The sequence below is a fragment of the Leptidea sinapis genome, chromosome 31, assembly GCF_905404315.1.
Source record: "Leptidea sinapis chromosome 31, ilLepSina1.1, whole genome shotgun sequence".
NCBI lineage: Eukaryota > Metazoa > Arthropoda > Insecta > Lepidoptera > Pieridae > Leptidea > Leptidea sinapis.
The window spans coordinates 1,637,524-1,663,708 of NC_066295.1; the positions used below are offsets into that span (position 1 = coordinate 1,637,524).

Sequence of the window (26,185 nt, forward strand, 5' to 3'; positions counted from 1 at the left end):
GATATGATTTCAAAGTTGTGACAGCATATAATGTGAAAATGAAATAAATATTTTATTTATTTCCCCGGTTCCTTTTGCAATACTATTTTATCTAACAAGTCAATTTATCTATGAAGTTTTTTTTTGTAACCATCCTAACCTTAGACAGTTATTCCTATTGTCAGGTAAAATTTCGCCATTGTTCTTTACGCAGTCGTTAGCGAGTAGGATCACTGTAAACTCATGTTAGAGGTCCTGGACACGAAACCCAAGATAACGACCGACCAATTTACGTGGATTAGGGATTACAATTATTGTTAAGTACTCGTTGTCGTGGTTCAAGTTTTGTACGAAATAACAATGACTAGTAATAATTGCCGTTAAAAAGATTGAAAGTTGACTGATGTGAATACAGCTCGTTAGGTCTATTTTGATTACTTCCATAATTTACAATAAAATACCAGACTAGGACTCACTGAGGACAAATTCAAGAAATATATTACCTTAATAAAATTTGAAAACAAAATTTTATGAACGATGCGGGGCTCGAACCCACGACCTCTGGCGTTCCGTGTCAGTGCTCTCCCAACTGAGCTAACCTTTCGAGTGACGTATCGTCATAAAATCTTGTATGCTTTGTTCAACTCTCAGGTTGTGGCTTCATATACAGGATCTACTTTACCGTTGATTACCTGCTCAACCCCAATATTTGCATATTAGGAAATTGACTTATCGAATATATTACCTTCCTTGACAAAGAAGGCTTACTATAGTATAGTAGTTATTATGTTATAGAGGATATTGATGCATGGTTCTTGTCTGGTTCTGCGCAGACCACCTAAAATTGTATAATATTATCTTAAGTAGGCTTAGTTGTTATATGATTTAAAAGATGGTCTGGGAGTTTCTTATTATTTCGTCTCCTATGTCAAAGCCCCTTTACGAAATGATATAGCTTCATGACTTTTACAAAGTGTTGTTTCAATATGTTATGTCATTGATTTCTAGACATCTATCACACCAAGGGTTATAACGCATGCCGTTGCCGACCTTTAATATTAGTCCTGTAGTTTACTGGTTCTTGTTGCTGCTATCTATTTTATACGCTTTATATTAGCTTTACCTGTATGTTTGTAACCGACTTCTTTGGGCGCGATTTTGACCCACTTTAAACGGATAAATTTCGTTAAAACTTTGTAGATTTATCGAGGACCGATGACATTACACTAATTTGACTAAAAATGAAAAATAAATAATAGTTAAAAAAAAAACTAAAAAGCACGCTTTATATAAAATTCAACTAAAAATAGAAAATAATTTTAAATTGAAAATAGTGTAAAAAAATATATTTTATTGTAAAAAAAAACGTGGGGTGTAGAAGAATTATTATTTTAAAAATATATTTTATTGTATAAAAAGCACCCCACGCTATTATTATTATATATCTATTTTTTAGTTGAATTTTAAATAAAGCGTGCTTTTTAGTTTTTTTTACTATTATTTTTTAGGGATCAGATGGACACAGCTGACATTCATGTGTCCGCCGCTACGCCTTTTAAGCATGAGCACCGGCGTCAACTACCGGCACACATTCTTAACATACCTCTTAACAAAACCATGCCGACCTGTACTGCGACATACTATAACTATTTTAAATGAAAATACAAAAAAATTGTTTCAAAATATATTAATCTATTTCGCACAAAAAATATTGAGATTATTAAGTTACAACTTTGATTATTAGCCTACAACAAGCTTACATTATTATAACTTGTACAAACTGTCAAAATACACGAACTTAACCATTAACAAGTATTCTTTAAACTATTACTCAGCTGTAGGAACTACCGAAAACAAATACTGAACATTTGTTACGTTCAGTGAATACTTAACAATTAAGGAAGGTCTGTTTTCGTTTAAAAAATTCGCATTTAACTATGATGGTCGTTTCGACAATTGTCCGTTCATGAAGTCTTCTAAAAATTGCCAATTACAATATTTTTATTAAATTGAAAATTATGTTAAGTCACTATTGCAATTTGTCGAAACGACAATCACAATAATATTATTATTAATCACACCTAAAGCGGGGGGGCTGCCAGCACGACAGAACTATGTACATAACAATAATTTCATGTTCACATCTCGTGCATATATATTCACCAAATAATTTATAAAGCTTAAATATCCATTCTCTCTGAGTTTATTAATACAAATATGATTTAACTGATTTCCATAAAATCACAATAAAAATAAATTTAGTTATGAGTAAGTATCCTTAGACAGCTTTAGGTGAGAGCTTTTTATATAAATAATATTTTTGCAACATTAGAATTGCAAACATCTTTGATACCTACTTAACTACGAAATAATGATTTACCAATTACAAATATAATACTATGATGAAAAATTTATCGTATTTTTATTGAAAGAAACTATGCTGAGATAGTAATCAGTGGGGGCCGTTAATACAATTATTTAGATATGATAGACCTGCTCAAATGAACTCAAATTATTGTCTAAGGGCAATAGAGTAAAAAATAACATAGATTATGGTGTCGGGTTAATTGTGAGTGAGATATTAAACATATTGTTATTTGAGCGCCCGGGAGAACAAGCTTAATTTTTTGTAATTATTGCCCCGTTGAAAATAAATAAATTTCAATGTTACCTATACATTCCATTTTAAATAGTTCAACTGATTTTAAATACGTGACTTTTAACTAGTATATAAATAATGCAACTCGTCGATATTTTCCAATTAGAAAATGTTAATTCATTAAAAATAATATTTTGGTCGAGCAGCTAATACTGTCACGGAATCACGTAACAATATCAATTACACTTATATAAAAACTCTCGTAATATTTACTTACATATTCTTCTTGTTAAGTGGACGTAGTTCCTGAAAAACGTTCCAAGCCAAAAACATCACATTTTAAGGAATTCGTGTTTAAGTTTAATAAATATTAGTGTATTCCACGCATTGGGTTTATTTATTTATTTATCAAAGATACAATATAACGTTACAGATTAAAGCGTTACAAAGATATTATACTAAAGAAAAAACAAACAATGAAAATTATAAACTAGTTATTTTATAGAGCTTACAGGCATCAAACTCTCAAATCTTTTCTTGCATTCTTTGACCAAACATTCCATCGAGCTGGCAAATAGATCACACTGTGGTGCTACCTCAAGTACAGAGTTTAGAAGATAGATGCCTCGTATTACAGTACAGCTCGTATGGGTTGGGCTACTAAGTCATGATGTCATTTAAGGAGTGACAGTAGGGCTGCCATTTTTTTGTCAGTCCGTTAATATGAATCACGTGACCAGTTTTGTGTTCTTAACTCAATTTCGACATGGTTGTAGTTTGGAACGTTTTTCACGAATTACGTCCAAGTAAGAATCAATACTGATATTTAGAAATATCGAGAAGTAATAGGTCAATTAAAGTTGTGAAAATCATTCACCAAAAACAAGGACTTGCTGAACTTAAGACATGTTCCTATAGGTATAAAAAATAATCTTAGGTACTATTGCTTGTTAATATATAGTATAAAAGAAAAAATGTTCAACTGGACGGATGAAATATGTCCCAAAAACTATTTCAATCACATAATCATAACCAACACCGTTCTATACCTTCATCTATCTAGGCGTAACTGCAGGATGAGCAGTTATTTGTTTTATATAAATTAGTTATAACTTGCAACTAGTCATGGCCCGATAAAGAAAAAAAAAGGAGTATGAGAAGAAAAAGAAGAGAGAGTTGATATGAGTATTTTTTTTCAACTCTTTGAAACATCAATACCCATTCTTGGTTATTTCTGTACAAGATGTATTAAAATAACTTAATAAACATGCTTGTGTGAGCATTTTAAAATCATATCATAAAGTCGAGGGCTTTAGACATTAAGTTTATTGTGCGTCAATACAGCCCACAGTGTTTAATTTTACAAAAAAAAAAAATTTTCGCAGATGTTTAGGTCGATATTTTTCATCGCCGTAAGACCGTGGGAGGCTCCTTTGCACAGGGTGTCGGCTAGATTATGGGTACCACAACGGCGCCTATTTCTGCCGTGAAGCAATAATGTGTACACATTACTGGGCCCCTTGCCCAGACTTAACATCTTATGCCTCAAGGAGACGATCGCAATTGTAGTGCCACTCAGAATATTTGGGTTTTTCAGGAATCCTGAACGGCACTGCATTGTAATGGGCAGTGCGTATCAATTACCATCACCTGAACGTCATGTTCGTCTCGTCCCATATTATCATAAAAAAGCGTCTAATAATGGTAGATATGACTTCGGCGGGCGGGGAGCGAAAAAGCGTCTCTCGGAAGAGAGGCGTGACTTATATTTATATTAATTTTGATTTTTAGTAAGTCATAGTATTAGTGGTACACATGTGTTAAAGGCAGTATATCAGTTCGAGGTTCACCTGAACAACTCGCCTGTGACGTCACACCCCCTCTCTACACAATCAAGGTATAACTAACAGAATTATTCAACAATAACCTATTTAAATCAAATCTCTACTAAGTATTACTACTGAGTGGCATAGAAAATATTTAATTGAGGCTATATAAAAGTTAAAAAACATATTATATACTATTCGAGTTTGAGTCTAACATAATTTGAGTAACATCCTAAAATTAATATTAACTACCAATTCAGTTTGTACAAAATACTTTTTCATATAATTTTGTACAAAGGCGTTATAATGAAAGCCCTCAAGTCTCACTGATACCTGGTATATTATAGGTAAGATTGAGTTTGTTACTAATATGCTAAAAATTTCCTATATTTTTGGTACCAACCTTTGCAACCTTTACGCTAAACCGATGTAACAATTCCGTAATGCGAGAATCCGATGAAATATTTTTTTGCTGTGAAACTAATAGCCTAAATCCCACCGCTCGATTCTTCAGGCTCGAATTTTTTTGATAAAATTAATTTTAAATTGTGTATAATAATTAATTTTCTGGTGAAAATTGCACCTATGTCTTTTAATAAAGTAAAGTAAACAATTGAAAATAGTATGCTTGCTAGCTCTGTCAGCCGCAACCTAAGGGTTGCCATGTGTAAACATGTACATTTTTGTTGATAACTTACAGTCATGTTTTTTTTTTTAATTTTAATACAAAATCACGAGGTCACTTAACACCAGATGATATAATAAATTAAGGATTCTTGCCGCCAATTTTTTACAGGCAACCTACCCCTAATACATTACGTAGGTACCTGCAGAATCGAGGAGTGGTATCTTGTACCATCATGCGGAGAATCTGACTGACAGTTGAAGCGCTCGTTACTACAACAGATTAGGGTCGTCTCAATTTCTAAGCCTTTATAAAGTTAACTACCAAATTATAGTTATAGCAGTTAAAAGTTTATAAAAATAACATTTTCCTATATAGAAAAAATGCGATATTTTTTACTATTCAATCCATTTAATGATCCATCTTGCCGGTAGTTTTATATTAGTACACATTTGCTATGCGTGGCGTGACATAGGTAACATGAACTGTTTCGGTGACTGACAGCAGTTGACGGTTCTCTGGTCGACTCATAGACAACAGAATTCCATAGATACACTCGGCTCAGTACCGCTAACATAAACGCGTGTGAGCGAACACACTTGGCTTCAACGTGCCGCCGTACTTGCATCGCTACTTTAAGATAACACCATGGATTTTGTATGTTTATTTATAATCGCGGTAACGGTAAACTAGGCCGTTTTATTGCCACGACTTAGAACCGTAATCAAGTCTGCTGAGCACTTTAGTAAATAACCGAATGTTCATGCAATAACGTTAAAATGCACATTAATAACAGACAGAATCTCAAGTCATAACAATGATATTAGTATTCACTTTAAGACATCATTTTGTGACTTATTCTATAAGGCGCGATTACCTAATGATTCCAAGCAATGTTACATAACATTCTCTAATCTTACAAAATTACAACAAACATTAACAGCTAACATTTAAATAATAATATATGTTTATTGAAACTCCAGAAGATGACGGGAAGAAACCTGCGAAGTAATAAAATTTATAAGATTTTTCAATAACAAACATAATATCATTTTTACATTTAAAATTTTATCAAGTAATATTGATTGAAGTCAACTTTTAGCTTTATAAATTTTTCTGTTCCTAGTAGAATCTTGAGAAAGAATGACACTTACTTTTCTACTCAATTGTTGAAAACAGGTGTGTATCATCACTCTCCTATTTTTAGGCTCAGCGAAGCTACTAACAACCAGATAAACTGGATTGATTTATATAATACTAGTTTACTATCTGTGGCAAGACACACTAAAACCATGTTTATTTATAATTAGAAATTAAGATGTGTTGATTAGTTAGTTAAATATTATTATTTGTTAGTTAAGTAAATATTGTATCAGTTTCATAGTTTTAATATTGTAAAAAAGGTTCGCCCGTATATAATAAATAAATAAATATCATCATTAATTATCAAAATACTTTGCAAGTCTATAATAATTAAAAAATATTGTTTAATTATAATATACTTTATCTCAGCAATTGTAAAATGATAAAAATTTTATTATTATAGTAATTAAATATTTATATAAAAAACATTCAAAATGCTTTTGAAAATGCTTATGACATGGTATGGATAGTTTTTTCTCCACAATTTGCGTAGATGAAGTATTATTTGCTTATTTGCCACAAACATATCTCTAAAACCTGTTGCTTTGGATGCAGTCTATGGGCTAAAGATCTCACTTTCCATCAGGTTAAACAAACCCTATAAGTCTTAGTATCCAATGCAAATGATTGAGTCAACCAACTAAAGTGAGCCGACACACAGCACAGAAAGGGTTACCAGGCATTTATTTATCAAAATTGATTTGTTTCGAACACTCTTTGATGTCAAACACTAAACAATCAAAACAAATGGCTTTCTGAGAGAAAATCGGCGCAATAATCTCGTAGAGTTATCAAAAAAATTACAATTTACACAATAAATAGTAATATGATCATTATCATAAGTTAGACCAAGGCTATCTATTCGATTACTTAGATATTGAAAGATTAATTGTAAGTTGAGTAGTAAGATTTACAGAGATTTTTTTTATTATAAAATATTTAAAGGACACAGATAAAAAAATTATGGTATGTGCCCCACAATGTACATATATAAAATCTATGTCATTTAAAAGAAGACATTTTTTTAGAACAATAGTAAATTGCTCATCGGCGGTGGACAAAAGTTATGGAGGTATAAGGAAGTTGTGTATGGCAAAAATGTTGTTATAATACCTATATATGTGTAGATTACTGGATATAACCATATTTTGTTTTTAAGTTATGTTACCCAGGTCAAAGTGCAAGCCATGGATGATGACGCAGCGACTCCTTGGAGCGGTCCCCGTAGTCATATGTGAGCTCCTCGCCGGGCGATATGTCGTGAGCCGCAAGGAGCACCAGCCGGGGTCCGTCCACCCACAACGCCTTGGTGCACAAGTTGCCGTTCCGTGAATGATTCACCAAACGGCCAATACGACCAGATTCAGCGGTCGCGTCGATACTGCAAATATACTTATAAGTTAGATAAGCTGTACTCGCATGCAAATTATAGTAGTATGCCTAATAGGATTTCTATAGTTTCATGTAATGACACCACTCAAACAAAATACCCGTTACCAGTGGTAGGTTTCTTTGCACAGGATGCCGGCTAGATAATTAATACCACAATGACGCCTATTTCTGCCGTGAACCAATAATGTGTAAGCATTGTGTTTCGGTCCGAAGGGCTTCGTGGCTAGGGAAATTACAGGGCAGATGAGACTTAACATCTGTCTCAAGGGGACGAGCGCAATTGTAGTACCGTTCAGAATTTTAGGTTTCTCAAAAATTCAGAGTGCCACTGCATTGTAATTTGCAGGACGTATCAATTACCATCAGCTGAACATCCTGCTCGTCTCGTACCTGTCATAAAAAAAAATGGTTAATATAACTTTGAGATGAACCATAATTTGATTACATTCAGTTATTTATGTTTCATCCAATATGGTATCATCCAGAGTCTTGTCTGATATAAGCACTAAGCATTTAGTGATATCTTAAAAAATGAGGAAGATAATTCATTGATATCTTACATATATAATAATTGTATCCAATATTTCAAAAAATAGTGCGTTAAAATCGTATCGTAAATAATCCAAGTAACATTAGGGCTAAGACTCAATCTAAGTTAAAGGTATGTAGACGATGAATAGAAACAAAAAACTATTAAGCATTCCAAATAGTACCTACCTATAAAAATTCATTAAAAACCGGTAAGGTATATTTCTATTTTCCAAAAATATTTGTTAATGCTGCTAATTATGTGCTCCATGGTTGATAATTATTAGAAAACGTATTTCAGCTTTAGTGGGAAGATGAGCAAATGAGGAAAAACATTAAAAAAGCAAGTCTTTTCTATTTTCCCTGCAAGTGTGTTGGTAAAACATATGAAACGCTTGTGGACTCGACGTAAAACTGGCAGTTCCTTTATTCGGTTATACCACATAGATAATATGACCAATACACCACACAAATTTCATAATGTACTATATTTCATAATTATGCCTGGTGCAAAGGTTGGTCTCGTTTATAAAGTCAATTGTGTTAGTGTAACCTTTAACCACACAAAATTTTCAACAAATTCTTTTAATTTCCTACCTCAACACATATATTTTGTAAATTTTCAGTTATGGTCTAGAAATATAAGCATCACCAAACAAAAGCCTTCCGATGACTTCACCGTTAATACTTTGCTTTCAAACATTGGGTTTAGCACTAAACCAGTTGGTTTGGCAACTTGGTTTCTTTTCACATTGAATATGAGTGAAGTGTCATCCGCATACAATACTACCTTGTCTTATTTTTCTATAAGGTAAGGAAGAATATATTTTATATAGATAAGGAAGAGGAATGATCCAAGAATTGACCCCTGTGGTACTCCTATACTGAGAGTTAGAGATGTTTTTTTAAATGGTCCTGTGATTCCTCTGTGTTGCAGGTGAATGTGGGTGGGGGTGATCACTTAACATCAGGTGACCATTACTCTTGTTCGTTCTCTTCCACAAAAATATAATGCATAGGCACTACTAAGCACAGTGTAGTAAATTAAGTAAATATTATCAAACTTGTTTATACTAGACTTGCTTGAAAGTGCTTATGACCTTATATTGATGTTAACAACTGGGTCGAAATTTCATTATTTATTTCAATATGCTGGAAGAATGTAATCCGTGAAGGAACATACCAATACTGTTGGTCTTGCAATCTAAAATAATACATGTAGCAGCCAGCATTGGGATCTTGTGCATATTTCTGTTCCCTTTCCCTCGCTTCAGCCACTCCAACTAACTCTCCCGAATATTCCACAACAAACTGTCCACGGCTAAAGGAACTTGTTGCTATTACACCACGTCCTTTTCCTTCAAAGTATGCCACCTAAAATTTAGAAAACATGTAGGTAGTTAATTAACAAAAAAAAAGGATATGGATATTAAGCACTGTCTTCCCATGACATTTCAATTAACTCTATTTCTATGCACTATAAATGCTCATGTAAATGGCTTCCCTGCCAACCCCAAAACTGATGTGGACAATAATTTATTGTCACACAACCGCTGCGCCGTCAGACATTGTTATAATGCTGTGTTCAATTGAATGTATTGAATAATGGAATGCACTCATGTTAATTAAATTTCTTTGATCCTAAGGGGCAAAACTAGAAATAACCATAAAATTTTAAAAGCATGGTAAGAAATCTGTACTAGTACTTTTTCTTCTGTATCAAAATTCTACATAATATCTATCTTTTGTGCATCTGTTGAAACTGAACTCCCCCTGAACGATTTTAATGAAACTTTCTGTGAGTCTTCAGGTTGATTCGTGAATGGTTTAGATTCACAATTAAACTACCTCCTAACGGCTGGACTGATTTTTCAAATTTAAGATGTGTATACAGGACAACATCTGTCAGGTCCACTAGTATATTATATATTTCTACATTTTATGTTTGCTACACGAGTGAATGATAGCAATATACTGCAATAATTGTATAGATAACTCAAACAACGGCAATGTGACAACTGAGCTGCTGCAGTCTTTAGTATTAAACCCACCTACATTTGTTTGGTGCATAATGAAACTACCCACCTCAATTACATTGCAATTAAATTAATTTTCAACTTTTGAGGCAGTCCAATACAAACTGATTGAGTTTAGCTTAGCAGGTATGCCATGAAGGGCCTAACTTCGTAAGATTGTGATATTATTTACAAAAACTTTTGTGTGTGTCAATTGGTAGATGCCATGAATTCATTTACCAACGTGTACAAAATATCAAGTGAGGCCACTTCCAGCATAAAAACACAGACAATATAGTACTGTCTATCCACGGTTGGTTTCATACATTATATGGTTGTGCATTTAATGAGCTTGAGTTTGTGTTTCCAGGCCACCATGAGAAGACTTTGAGTATATGGGAGGTGGGGATCACTAATTATACTGATATTATCAAGCGACCTGTTTATTTGTCTGTGCTCCTACTCCGTAATAAAGAAACACAGCATAGAAACAACCACTATTTTGCAAAAAAAAAAAAAAAAACAGAATATAGTGGCAGCACTGCCCCTGATTAAAAGTTCACACAACTACAAAAACTGTATTGACATATAGTTCCTAAAATATACAAGGGTTATTCATCATAAAAACTTGCTATAAGAATTTTAGTCAGCCATTTACAGCACTAAGTATAATATTTAAAAATCTTATTTGATATTAAATTCCACTGAGTAGCAAAATTATAAGATAAGAACAACAAAAATGCAATTGATTTTGTGTACATAACACAACTAAATACCCATACAGTTTTAGATTAGAATTATTTAGTATAACCAGAGCTGTTATCTTTTAACATTACTTTTTTTAACATTACCCACAATGTTGTGGTTGCATCTGACACATTGATTTTATAGACACGTAATGGTGGTTGCTCCCATCATTCTTTATAGGAAACTTCTATTGTAATTAACAAGTACTTACATTAAACCTTTTCTACAATTTATTCGGTATTATCATTTTGAATAAGTACTCCAGTGTACGAGTAACATACATATTATATTAAATATATTTCGGTTACTAAATAGTTTGTTCAACTAATTCTAAGTGTTCTTTATCTTATAGTATTATGTAACTATATATTAATGTTTGTTTTAGATGCTAAATAATAATTCAATGAAAAAGACCAATATGCAAAAAAAAAGGCAGAAGGAACCCTTAGCTAACTAATTGTACTATTTCTATAAAAGTAATGAGTAATACCTGAAGACCATCTTCTCTCTGCTCTCTCACAGCCCTCTCCAAATCCCTCATCTTTTCTGCCATAACACATTTTGATGTTTTCCTAACACTTCGTCGAACAGGAAAGTATTCTGTTAGTTTATGATTATTATTGTTAATATTCTTGAGTTCAACTTTAACAGGTTTACTGAGTAATTTAGGTGAAGGAGGAGGCACTAATTTAGTCTTTTCTTCCTCTTTGAAATACTCTGTAAGTTTGTGGCTTTCTGTGAATTGAGCTGCTGCACGGGCTGCTCTTGATCGTGAAATATTTCCATGAGTCATAATATCAATACCATTCGAACTCTTCAACGGCTTTGATTTTGTTCCTTTCTTTGGTAGTAGTTCAGAGTTTAATACCTCATTTTCAGTCTTATTAGGAGTTGTTGCTATAATCCTACAACATGATAAAAACTTTAGAGCATCGATTTGATTTGAATAATAGAGGGAATAAAAATAGGAAAGCATTTATGAAAGGTTTGATGTTTGTGGACTATGGCAACTGGAGGACTGCAATTCCCTTGTCTTATGTGTTTATTAAGCTATAGATATACAATAAATATCTAGAGAACATACTTTAATTACAAGTTATGTTGTTAAAGTTATTTGGAAGTATAAACAACAATATAAAATGGAGTTAAACTTGTTACTTTAAAATATCATAATTACCTGCGTTTTCGAATAGTCTTTTTTGGCTTGGAAATTTTGCCTTCACATAATTCAATACGGTGTGGTGTCTTAACTGCCTCTGGAGTGGCCATCAAGCTGTTAACTAAAATGCGAGGAAAGCTTTAGTGAAACAATATTCACAAGCAATTAATCAAATAAAATTATATTCCAAAACTAGTATAAAGGAGATATTTATCCTGTAAAGATAAAAATGTCCGGGAAGTGCCTAGTAGTAGTGCCTACTACTGCCCATACATATTATTATTAAATCTACCTTCAAGATTTTTTTTGGTGTCATATGAATTAATAATACCAACCTCGAACCATTTCCACTTGCAAATGAGTAAATTTAGTTTAGAGCAGATCATCGAATACAAGTCATGAGCATAAAAATTCATGTAAATAATGAATGTGGCCCGACACCGACACATTCGAACCAGACCAATTTAATTATGACGAACAATAACTATTGCGTATCCAAATTGTCTAATATTTCTATTTCATTTATATTTTTCAAGCAATCTATTTTCTATATAAATCGTACGTCCAAATAATTAAACATTTCATTAACCGTTGTCCGAACTCACTCATAAATTAACAAAAAGCAAAGCAAATCGACAAATGTCATACAAAAGGACGCTTCACCCAGCTTCACCACAGAATACATAGTATACCTTAGATTACCATAGATTTACAAAATACCTAGCGAATAGACACACAAAGGTGCGAGAGAGACATTATTAAATAGAATAAAGGTCAGTAGTAAATTAAATTAGACAATGGGATGTTAGCATACAAAAGTTAACGGAAAAAGGGAAAAAAACTTCAGTCTTCATCGGCCGTCGACGTGATAGTGAAGTGCGTAGATTTTTTTTTAATGTATTACCTAATATTTGGTAAGTTGCTTTGTTGATACATTTTCACGCACGTAAAATTCCCGCGCCAAAATCGCTCGGTAAGCAGCAGAGTTCAAGCTTAGATGGATCGGATTACGCATAAACGACCTGAAAAATGCAAAAGACAATAAATTACACACAGTTTGTGTATTTCTAGATGTGCAAGATGCATTTGATAGTATAAATCCTGGCATACTTGGTAGCTTTCTGAGTAATGCACCTAGACAAGTGTAAAGGGAGTTATGACTTCCTTAATTACAAAAATATTTTTGCATGTACAAGAATATCTTGCATGGGCCTAGAACTGTGTCAAAGGGTTACTAGGGTTAAAGGAATACAAGGTGCAACATTGTCACCCTTATTTTATACTTGTTTACTTTTACATAATTTTATGTAAATATGAAAATACTAAAAATGTAAACATACTTCAGTCTTTTTAAAGCAGCAAATGCATTTTTTTAAGCTTTTAAATTGATGAGTTGTGTAAATAATTGTACATATTTTTAACTTAACAGACTTCGTAAGTCTTATTAATAGCCTGAAACATATTACAAGTCCTTATTTTAAAAATAATTATATTTTACACAAAGGTTATCGCTTTGCCCTTGCAATTGACTGTATGTGGGGGAACCCACATAAAGGTATTTCTGGCATTGAAATAGCGGACAAAATTATTGCACATGAATGGATCAATGCTTTTGACGTCAGAAATGGGGTGCATGTTGGAATGGCTATGCTGACTAAGGCTGATTGTTATTACAATGTAAGTATCTTCTTACAAAATGTGGCTTGACTTTTGGAAAAAATATCAAAAATGTAGGAAACTGGTATGGAAGTGTCCAAGAGAGTATGCTGAGCTAGATATAGCTAGCCGTGAGTTTCATCACAATCAACAGATTACGGTTTGGCCGCAACTGTGCATCCGCGCTCCTAGCATGACTCAAAATAATAAATAGCAATATTTGCTATTTATCTGTAATAATAATAATAATAATAATAATAATAATAATAAAAATAATAATAATAATAATAATAATAATAATAATAATAATAATAATAATAATAATAATAATAATAATAATAATAATAATAATAATAATAATAATAATAATAATAATAATAATAATAATAATAATAATAATAATAATAATAATAATAATAATAATAATAATAATAATAATAATAATAATAATAATAATAATAATAATAATAATAATAATAATAATAATAATAATAATAATAATAATAATAATAATAATAATAATAATAATAATAATAATAATAATAATAATAATAATAATAATAATAATAATAATAATAATAATAATAATAATAATAATAATAATAATAATAATAATAATAATAATAATAATAATAATAATAATAATAATAATAATAATAATAATAATAATAATAATAATAATAATAATAATAATAATAATAATAATAATAATAATAATAATAATAATAATAATAATAATAATAATAATAATAATAATAATAATAATAATAATAATAATAATAATAATAATAATAATAATAATAATAATAATAATAATAATAATAATAATAATAATAATAATAATAATAATAATAATAATAATAATAATAATAATAATAATAATAAATCATTTATTTTCAGGCATTACCCATAGTAATGACGAGTCGCTGACGTGACCCTTTATCCTAACCATACACACTATTGAAAAGTGAAAATTAATGCCCTTAAATAAGACTTGAAGGTCTCGTTCCCAGGACATAAAATCTTTAAAAAAAACTTAATTGACTATCTAATTATTTTATATTTTTTTTATTTAAAATTTAAAAAATGAAAACAAAACAAAAGATCAAGACTTAAAGGTCTCGTTCCCATGCCATAAAATCTTAAAAAAAAAGTTAATTGACAATCTAATTATTTAATAATTTAAATTTCAAAAGACGAAGAAATGGCTGTATGGGCTTGAACCCTTTGCCTGTCCTAATATTGGACGAAACAAAAAAATTTCAAAAATCTAAACAAAACAGAAGTTCTATCATGGAGTTAAGTTTTGTTAAGTTACCATTACAACTTATAAGTTGTTGTAAGTTTTAAAGTTAGAGATGTAAGAATTTCATATCTTTATTTTTAGTATTATTTTTTCGCTATGGCAAAGAAAAAGCCTGCTTACATATGGGATGATACTCTGAGAGAACATTGCAATCGGTTACCTGCAGTCATGGGAAGAGTATGTTTACACAATTCATAATATCTGGTAATATGATAAGTTTTGATTTTGTTTTTATTGGTTGCAGGCTTCACAAGTACATAATCTTATAACTGCATATGATTTACATTCAATGGTTCAAGTGGTTTGTTCAACAGTTGCTACATATGAAGACTTAAAATTATTTCATTCAGAATTGTATCTTGATCACCTAAAGAAATTTAAGTGTGTTGATGATGAGTATATTGCAGAGAAGCAAGATGAAGAATTTGGAATTGGTATTGTATTCTATACTAGAAATTGATTAACCATTGATATTAGGTTACACATAAATTAGACTTGTTCTTGATTGGACATTGAAACAATTCTCCAATCTGGTACATTCAATGAAATCTGCTACAAAAATGTACTAGTTCGGATTTCTAGTACTATTAGTACAGTGATTGATGCAATAAACATTTGCAGTTAATACATTATTTTCCTTAATACTTCGCAGGTTAAGGATTATCATTATATTATTATTATACACAATATAAGTGCTGTACTAACCTTTTTTTTTCAAATTTCTTTGCTTGGGACAAAAGATAATGTGATTTAATTGTAAATCTAAAATGTAAATCTTCTCTCTTCTAATTTAAGAACTAATAAGAAAGTTCTAACATACTAATAATAATACAATGGCAAGCAAAAAAAAACCTATATTATGCAAGAGGATAGCTAAAGTCATAGTTTATTATAGTCTTACTCACTCACTCACTCCTACACTCAACATCTCTGATTCATTCATGAAACAAAATTGAATGAGTTATGTATGTAAATTTAATCAAAATAGAATTGCAAGTGAAACCATTTAGTTAGTATTACATAATATCTCGATGAACATTCTTTTTTTTTTTTCTTTGATGAAGTTCTCAGTGACAGGCATCATCATGCTTGCTTAAATGCCACTGCCTGTGGGGGCGATGTGAGACTGGTGGTTCCCTTCCCTAAAATATGATGGTGATGGCTGGTTCATTTGTCATGCTTGTTAATGGGCGCTACTTTTGATGGCTGGATGGTCCTGTTACCGGGGGTCTGCTTCATGTTTTTTTTTATTGTTTTTTAATTAAAGTTATTTATCTATATAATAGCTAATAAAAGGCTCACATAATGCCTCCATTTATTTATGGATATACATTTTGTATAAGCATGGCAAAACTCTTGTGATTCCTCTGTAACAAGAGGATATCAGGTGACCGATTATGTATGCTTGTTTGTCTTCCTGTTCTATAAAGAGAATTTGAAATTCAAAGGAATTATTCAAATTTTTGTAAGGTACTTTTATTCTAATTGATTGAAGTTATGTAACAATACTCATTTACTAAATTTAGGGCATAGTTCTTTTCGAACTCCTTCCACTGTACTCTCTCCCTTGCCACTTGTTTCCAATGTCTTCTGTAGTTTGTTCTAGTTCACCCCACCTCCTCCAGCCCTCATGCCTTTTTCGGGTACCAGAATTTTTTGAAGTGAAAACTTCTTTAGGGGTGTTGAGCGCTTTTCTTGAGATGGGTTGCCCTGTACTTTCCCCGGGGCATAAAAATAATAGGGGAGTCCCAGGCCCATGGGTGTCGTAAGAGGCGACTAAGGGCTTTTTAGAAATGGGAGAGTCACGCTGCCGTCTTTTGACGTCAGCACAATCGGGCCAGACTCGTCCGGGTTAATTACCACACTCGCACAGAATACCGGCGTGAAGTAGCGGCCTAGTGCCGCTATGTTTCGCATGGGTTAGAGTCGAGGACCAGTGGCCACCCGGGAGTCGCCAAGGCGGCTCCCGGAAGTGGATAGCCACATGCCATCCTTATTAGATCTTCTGCTGACTACACGACCCGATGGTTGCCAGGTCTTTGTCGACGCCCCTCTCGGAACGTCCGACCATTGCCTTGTCTGGAGTGTAGTGCCTATCCGACGCCCACGTCGCAGACTACCAGCGACCCGCCGCGTTTGGCACTACAAGCCAGCAGATTGGGATAGGATGCGTTCCTTTTTTGCATCCTACCGTTGGGGCAGGGTTTGTTTCCCTTCGGATGATCCTAGTGCCTGCGCCGTTGCAGTAGCCGTTGTGATACTACAGGGCATGGATATTTTTATACCAAGCTCTGTAGTACCGATCGGTGGCAGATCACAGCCCTGGTTCGATGCGTCAGTTAAAGCAGCATCTGACTGCAAAAAACAGGCGTATCGAACTTGGGTTGCGCCGCTGGACACAACGGATCCAAACTGCATAGTTCTTAAGAGAAAATACAACCGTGCCTCCTGATTTTTTAAGCGGCAAATCGCCCGTGCAAAGACAAAACACGTCGTCAAAATCGGTGAGCAGCTTTCCAGTTACCCGACCGGAACACGCAAGTTCTGGTCGTTGTCGAAAGCTGCTCTTGGTAACTTCAGCCAGCCGTCCATGCCACCGTTGCACATGAGGAATGACACCCTGGCCTATACGGCAAAAGAGAAAGCCGATCTCCTGTGCGCTCTTTTCGCCTCCAACTCGACTCATGACGACAACGGATAAACACCGCCGACCATCCCGCGGTGTCAGAGCTCTATGACTGAAGTACAGTTCAGACAGAAAACTGTTAGGCGAGCTCTGTTTTCGTTGGACGTCAGGAAGTCGAGCGGGCCGGATGGCGCTTCTCCAATCGTGCTTAGAACGTGTGCCTATGAGTTGACGCCGGTGCTAACGCGTTTATTCCGGCATTCTTATTCCAAAGGCGTAGTCCCTGACTCATGGAAGTTAGCCCTTGTCCATCCGATCCAAAAAAAAGGAGACAGTTCGGATCTGGCAAATACAGGCTATTACCTCCCTGCTCTCCAAAATCTTAGAGTGCATAATTAGCCGTCAGCTCTTGGTATACCTAGAGGGTCACCAGTTGATCAACGACCGACAATACGGCTTTCGCAGACGCAGAGCAGCTCGAATTGTCGGGGACCCAGTGCTCTGTGAACGGCTGGATCACTTTGCGTTGCGTAGAGACGTCGCTTCATTGTGTTTCTTCTACCGCATTTATCACGGGGAGTATTCCGAAGAGCTGTTTAACCTGATTCCTGCCGCCGAATTCCACCTTCGCACGACACGCCACAAGTTAGGATATCATCCCCACCATCTGGATGTGTGGCGGTCCTCCACAGTGCGGTTTACAAGGAGCTTTCTTCCACGTTCTACAAAGCTGTGGAATGAACTTCCTTGTGCGGTGTTTCCGGGACGATACGACATGGGTACAAGCGCGTACACCTTCCTTAAAGGCCGGCAACGCTCCTGTGATTTCTCTTGTTGCAAGAGATTGTGGGCGGCGGTGATCACTTAACAACAGGTAAACCGTACGCTCGTTTGTCCTCCTATTCCATAAAAAAAAGATGGGTATAAAAGTTGGTTTTTCTGAGATAAAACTTTTTAACGTAAAATAATGGTAATAGTTCTGAAGAGTTAAATTTTTTTGTAGTATAAATTTTCATTTTTGTGTATGATAGCGTAATAAATGAATATTGTATTTAACCACATAAATACTTTTATACTGATGATAAATAAAGCAATTCATGCGAATTCATTCTTTTAACCATTCCCAAATATTAAAAAATGCACAATGTTCATGGTCAAGTTTTCAATTCTGCCGGCACTTCCGGAGTGCAACCCATTATTTTTTTTGGTTACATCTTTTTGTGTATCTCAATCATCTCCACGTCCTAGTGTCTTTTTGCTCTGATGATCTGAAAGTGAAAAGAAACCAGTTTTATATGACAAAGTAAACAATGCTCTATCTGATATCGTGTACTGGCTTCGCGCCAATAATCTTAATGTTAAATAGTCATAAAACTGAATACCTATATTAAATTTACCGCGCAAAAACGTATCAGCGAATGTTTTATTAAATGGAGAGGTGGTAAAACCGGTGGATTCTGGAATATTACTTGGTGTTACTCTTGATTTTAAATTGCAATGGGGCCCCCATATTGAAGAATTTGCGAATAGGCTTAGTTCTGCAGCATATGCGGTTAAAAAAATTAAGCAACTAATTGGCATAGATACGCGTTATCCTATGTTATATTGCTATGGGACAATGCTGCCGATATCAATACCATATTTGTGCTGCAGAAGGGCTATTTATATCCCAGATTCTAAAGAATAATTGCGGGGAAAATTTAAAGAAATAAATATCTGTACTTTTGCCTTTCAATATATTCTTGATAATGGCATGTACGTAGGCACATAAGTGAATTTGCTAGAAACTGTCATAACCATAACACAACATAAACTTGCCTACTACTCGGCTAGCGGCCGCTTTCAATAACGTATCTCTAGAGATACATCTGTGATACGATAGCTATCTCTCAGTAACTAGTTACGGATAGATACCGTTTCATGACAAAATCTTATGTATCCATAGTTATGTCCAATATTATATTATTAGTTATGGTCCAATGCTAACTGTCGATAGGTTTTAGAAATGTAAGTAAGTGTAAAAGGATAGATTTGTTTACCTCTAGTAAGTTAAACTAAGGATAGATAGTATAGTGATATTAAGTCCGATTTTGAATAAAAATATTTGAATTTTGAATCTAGGAGCTACTGATTTTGTCCCTTAATTTTAGACCAAACAAGCTTCTCTCAATTGCTGTTTGGTTTCTTATTACTTCTCCCTCTGGTTTTTGGTCAAGCACCATTTGGTCAAGGCATATAGGCACATGTGTGATATGTTTACTGTTTTATCAAAAGAGAAAATATTGAAGTGGTAGAGGTTTCTAAGTATATGAATGACTTTATAAACAATACCATATTGTGGGAATGAAGCAATCTATTATTTGTTTGTGATTAAATTAAACGTAAATACAGTTTAATTAATAGAAAAGTCTTCAAGTTACAGTATAAAATTATACTCACATGGATGACTATAATTTCAAGCTTGAATATTATGTGTATATGCAATCAAATTTACTTGAACAAATTGAATTTATAAACAAAATGTATGAACGATGCAGGAACCCGCGACCTCTCGCATTTCGTACGAGTGAAAAAAAAAACACAAATTATTTAGATTCGCAAAGAGCAACATCTCAAGTCTATTTCCTAATATGCAAATATTGGAGTTGAGCAGGTTATCAACTGTAAAGTAGATCCTGTAGATGAAGCCAGAAACTGAGAGTTGAACAATACTTATACAAGATTTTTCAACGATCCGTCCCTCGAACGGTTGGTTCAGTAGAGAGCACTCGCACGGAACGCGAGAGGTCGTAGGTTTGAGACCCGCATCTTTCATAAATTTTGTTAATAAATTTATTTTGAGTAATTAATCCCAGAAGTGAGGTATATCACTTAAAAAAAAAAACAAATTGTTTAAATTACTTGAATTTGAATATAAATTTAGATCAGAAAGAGGCTCAGGTGTTAGTATAGATTTTAAAATACATTTTGAAAGGAAATGGTCTTATAAAAATATAATTTGTAGGATATGACTGTCCTCCAGTGTCAAATATGTTTGATCTGGTGTCTGTCATTGCGGGAAGCTCCATGACTGCTGCAAGATGTCTAACATTGGGTCTATCAAATGTTTCCATTAATTGGTGTGGTGGATGGCATCATGCACAAAGGTGAGTAATACAATTTTGTTGAAGACATATATAGTTTATTGGCAGGAAAATAATTATACATTATGGAACTTTTTCTTTAAAAGCGGCGGAAAAAATATGGCCCTTAATAAACATATGGCCATATTTGTGTTTGCTATGGTCACACCACAGTCAATGTGTGGCAGTGCTACCACTTCTTTAAATATGGTCAAAATCACACTTGTATGATGCAATATCATTTCTATTAAAATATGCTAAAACTAAGTATACAAATGGCGCCTTTCCTACCGTAAAGCAGTCGTAAAGTGCGGCAACCAATATTACGACCGTAGGGCGTAGGGCGTACTCGAGCTAGTCTCGTGTAGTCTTTTTTTTTATTTTGTTAAATGGCTCCGTCGAGAGGTTTCTGAGGGTAGATCTCCTGGCGACGTGCTTCCATTTCTGACGGTTAGAGGCGTTGCGACTACACTGGACTATGGTGGATTCAGTAGCCTTTCTGATGGCATCTATCCAGCGGGTTGGCGATCGACCGCGTGCTCTCTTGCCTTCCACCTGGCCCTGAAGTACCAGTCTCTCCATCGAGTTCTCATTTCTAGAGACATGACCAAAGAACTTCAGTATTCTTAGTTGCACAATTTCAAGTCTTTTATACGAAGCTCTTTGAGGATGGATACATTGGTGCGAAATGCCGTCCACGGGATCTTTAGGAGGCGTCTCCAGCACCACATCTCTAATTCATCGATTTTACGGCGGTCCTGCAGTCTCAGAGACCAAGTTTCGGCTCCATAGAGAAAGATTGGAAACACAATGCATTTCATCAAACTGACTTTAGTCTTCTTGGTAATCCTCCTGTCCCTCCAAATCTTTCCCAGTTGTTTCACTGCAGGCCTGGTGATGGCGCACCGTCGTCTGATCTCGTCGCCACATCCTCCAGTACTTGATATAGTAGAACCAAGATAAATATAGTTCTGAACCACTTCACAGTTAGCTATATAGGGTATGTTGGTTCCAATTTGTTCGGCCCGGTCTACTATCATCACCTTCGTCTTGTCTCGGTTAATAGTAAGTCCGAATTGGAGACTGGTACTTTCTAGACGGTTTAGAAATTTTTCCATGTCTTCTCTAGTCTTTGCGAGAAGGGTAGTATCATCAGCGTACCTGAGGTTATTTGTCACGCGTCCCCCAACAGATATTCCTTTGTTCCAATCTTCAGTCTTGAATTCGCTTGAAAGAGTATCATCCACTCGTACCGCTGCAGTACCGTGCTCATACAACCTCCTCAACAGAACTATTAAATGGGGTGGTACACCCATTTCCGCAAGTATCTTCCAAAGGTGTGTCCATATGACCGTGTCAAATGCTTTGCGAAAGTTCACAAAGCAGATGTAAAGGGTTGTATTGAATTCTCTGGCCTTCTCAATATATAGTAAAATAGCACTGTCCAAATTGGAGAAAATCCAGTCCAATTGCTTACGAATCATAAGTGGTGCTATGAAATGTTCTCCCGTCAACGCTCTCCAAGTGGAGTGTGTAGACCCACCTCTTCACCTTCGCCATCAGTACCTAGCTGATAGATTCCTAACTAACGTAATCCAATTTAGCGCACACCCCCTACTTGATATTCTGCGCTCTGTCTCTAACTATTCCAACTTCTTTATATTGGTCTCATAAAGATCCGCCTCCGTTAATTAATTCTTATATTGAAGCCTTCCCAGTTCCCATTTTCCAGCCTTATGTCCACTCTTTGAAGTAGAATATCAGTCTCTCATTTTCCAACCTAAAATTTTCTTTGACTTAGGAATTAATAAACACTGCCCTGAAGCCAATAGAAAATTTAATTCCATTCTATCTTCTAATTGGTCTGATTGGGTGACGTTGTACACGGACGCATCCAAATTATCCAACAATAGTTGGGTCGGTTCTGCAGTTTGAATCCCTAAGTTCCATATAATTTTAAGTTACAAAAGTCCCCCACAGAATTCCATCTTCACTGGCGAATCAATTGCCCTGTCAGAGGCGGTGTCATATGTTGAATCACATAAGATCAACAAGGCTTTAATCCTGTGTGACTCATTAAGCTGCTTGTTGGACCTTACAAAAAATCCTTTCAAATCTTCAAACAACTTCACAATCAATTTAAGAACAATCCCTGTACAGATGTCACATAATGGGAATAGAAGTTGCATTAGCTTGGATACCTAGTCATCTAGGGATAACTGGCAATGAAATTGCAGACTCGTGCGCTAAAGACGCGATTCAGTCTGGAACATTAAAATATAATTACTGTTTTCCTCCAGATCTACGCGCTATGTCTAAACCCTTTCTGGTTGATTAATGGAATGTTTTATGGCAAACCACAAAACGAACTAGGTAAATTCTATGGTTCCAACCAATCCAACCCTTTATCCCCTCTAACCCCTGGTTATTTCCTCAAAAAAAAAAAAACAACAAAATAAACAGTTCACACAATTTGGCCTTGAGGAAAGTACTCTTGAACATATTTTTTTCTATTGCCCTAAATTGTCAATTCCTTTATATGAATTTCTACCGAAGGATATCCCTCGCCCCATCAACATTCCTTTTCTTCTTACTTTATGCCATTCCCCTTTCATAAAGATTCTTTACAAATTTATTTCCCGCAATAATATTAAATTGTAATTTCTATCCTCCATACTTTCAATGTGTGGCAGTGCTACCACTTCTTTAAATATGGTCAAAAATCACACTTATAGGATACAATATCATTTCCATTAAAAGATGCTAAAACTAAGTATACAAACGGCGCCTTTTTCTACCGTAAAGCAGTCGTAAAGTGCGGCAAGAGATACTACGACCGTAGGATTACTCGAGCCAGTCTCGTGTGGTCTCGTGGCGAGCAATGTGTGACGACATGCCACAATGTCTTGTTCTGTCAAACTTTTAATTAAACTAACACGAACCGTATGTTTCAAAATTTGAAAGATGCTAGTGTCAAGATGCCACGCACACAAGCATCAGTAGTAGGGATTCGCCGGTTCTGGCTCACTTGCTCGTGATGCCTACTAAAAAAAAAAAAAAAAGAAGTTTGGTGTCAAACTGGTGGTTTTGATGTATTTCCGAGCGATTGCGCTGATCCGTTTTTCGATATCTCTTATAGTTTCAAAGTTAGCATTTTAAATTAAACAGATCCATAATCATTAATAATCACTGGTCCTTTAGCTAATGATTGGTGAGCGACTCAATGTCTAAATTTCCATGAACATGATACAGGTAATTTACTAATTACCTCTATCACATTCGTTACTACGATTAAAAAGACAGTTTCTGTATTTATTATTTATTTTTAAAACATGATTTAAATAAAGTATATAATAAAACATCATTGCAGATTGTATCATTTTCAAAATATTTGATGAAATCATTCAAACTCTTCTTATTAAACTTAAAGTATAGATACATTATGCAGTACTCGCCACACACTGCGGTATATTCATTCTGTACTCTTGCAGTATTGTAGTTATACATTCTGCAATTCCTTTGTAAAAACATCAGCTGGAATCCCTGAGGTGGACGACCATATGAATCGAAGTATTGTCCAATACCCTGCTCATCAATGTGTATTGCAACCCAGTGAGTGCCTGGCTTATTATCACTATCTAAATTGCTGACAATATAACAGGGCGTTACAACATATATCGGCAATCGGTTTGCCGCGTAAACATTATTTTTAATACTGGGATCGATTTTGTTCAAATAATTCTGTATCTCGATTGTATTCATATTAGTTGAGAACAGGGTCTTGTCAGTTGCGAGGATTGAATAGTTATGTGGATCATAATAACATAAGCACTCAATAAATAAGGCTTTAATGTATCTTATTCATGTATTTAAAACTTATATGGTTACATAAAACAAAATATCATTACAAGCGATTCAAATATAAATCTATGAACATTTGATGAAATTATATTTTCATCAATTTTATTATAATATAAAAGCTGATTGAAAACGAACTTTGTACCTACATACTTACGTAGTCATTAGTACAATCTGGAAATGTTGACTCCATTAAACTATCAATAATTGAACTTATCATTTAAGTGCCATTATGTTTCACCACAATATTTAAAAACCAGTACTAATCATAAACAAATTTACTTTTACGATATTTTAGTATAAAATGCTAGAACTGTTCAGAAAAATAATCATTGAAGTGGCGTATTCAGTCAAATTATTATATATTTTGTGTGTTGTGTAATTGTTGAGTGATTTGCTGCAATGGAGGTAAGTTTTATCTATTATTCACTTTGAAATTAAAAAGTAATATCATTTGTTATATTAAGATATGTATGTATAATACTATTCTAAAGCAGTCTTATTGTTGTTGTAGAATGCATTCAACCCAACAATGGAAGAAACTACATATAAAACATTTTACTATCCATTATCTGAAGATAGTCAGGATTCATTAAAAGTTCCTCAACTTAAATCCTTGAAGAGGGCCAGCTCAAATGAAAATATAGATGCATTATTCGAAGTGAAAAAAACAAAACAAAAGAAAATATCATCATCAATATCCAGAGCACATGAGAATGGAAGTATTTACATTACAACTAATGCAGATGACGGAAGAAATGCATCACATTTGGTTAAAATAGAAATCTATGATCTCAATAAAATAAAAAACACGCCTGCACAAGAACAATGGAAATACGCTGATTATAGATTAAAATATTATACAATCGACAATAATGAAAGTTATAAGGACATAAAAAAGATTTTATACAATGTTACGAAGAAAATTTTAGAAACAGAAAATTATAAGAAATATAATTTTAACAATAAGTAGGTAGCTATGAAGAAATACATAAATATTAGTTCAGTTTAGTTATTAGTTTATTTATTCTCTTATACAAATAATATTATTATATTTTCATCATTTGGAAAATTAAACATAACGATATGGAACTCTGCTTTGTATGTAATGAGGTTGAAAAAATGATCAAGTGAGTTATTTTCTTTGTAAATTATTTAGTATTATATTATTGATGAAATGTGGCTAATATCATTCACTTATGTTGTAGTCAACCTGTTCTACAAAGTGGAGGAGGTTTTAAGAGAAGAAGTGTAGTATTACAAGGCAGTGAAGACAATGATACAAGTACAAAGAGAGGAAGACAAGGGGAACCATCCACATCATCGGGGCTCACCAGTGTGAACGATGAAATGGTGAACTGTTCTTTATGTCAAATCTTAATACGGAAAAGATATTATGCAAATCATCTTAGAAGTAACCTCCATAAGAATAACGTAATGCAATTACATAGTACTTTAAAAAATGTCACAGTACACGAATCGGCTTTTGGTAATAGAATTATCTCATATAAAATAAAGAGTAAATCCAACCAATTACAAACATTCGAAACACCAGAAATGTTTTTGAATTCTATTAAAAATGAAATTATTTCACTATTTGAGGA

The 26,185-nt window shown here is 33.9% G+C and overlaps 2 protein-coding genes across 3 annotated transcripts in view; one reads left to right on the plus strand and one right to left on the minus strand.

Moving 5' to 3' along the window:
• Positions 1 to 1,649: 1,649 nt before the first annotated feature.
• On the minus strand, positions 1,650 to 12,456 carry LOC126974211 (histone-lysine N-methyltransferase PR-Set7). Its single transcript, XM_050821667.1, has 6 exons — positions 12,349 to 12,456; positions 12,032 to 12,134; positions 11,345 to 11,759; positions 9,276 to 9,466; positions 7,341 to 7,553; positions 1,650 to 6,030 (listed from the first exon to the last, which is right to left on the minus strand). Exons 1-5 carry the CDS (start codon positions 12,356 to 12,358, stop codon positions 7,346 to 7,348), a joined length of 927 nt encoding a protein of 308 aa, XP_050677624.1. The 5' UTR covers positions 12,359 to 12,456; the 3' UTR covers positions 1,650 to 6,030; positions 7,341 to 7,345.
• A 2,475-nt stretch (positions 12,457 to 14,931) lies between these two features.
• The window catches only part of LOC126974198 (histone deacetylase 8-like), a 29,193-nt gene continuing 17,939 nt past the window's right edge, over positions 14,932 to 26,185 (plus strand). Inside the window, exons 1-3 of one of the 2 annotated variants that reach the window (XM_050821645.1) lie at positions 14,932 to 15,152; positions 15,220 to 15,409; positions 20,606 to 20,747. In XM_050821645.1, the coding sequence (XP_050677602.1) occupies positions 15,072 to 15,152; positions 15,220 to 15,409; positions 20,606 to 20,747 (413 nt within the window). In that variant the 5' untranslated portion in view covers positions 14,932 to 15,071. The remainder of the gene's footprint in view (positions 15,153 to 15,219; positions 15,410 to 20,605; positions 20,748 to 26,185) is intronic. The other variant, XM_050821646.1, reaches the window with a different exon arrangement.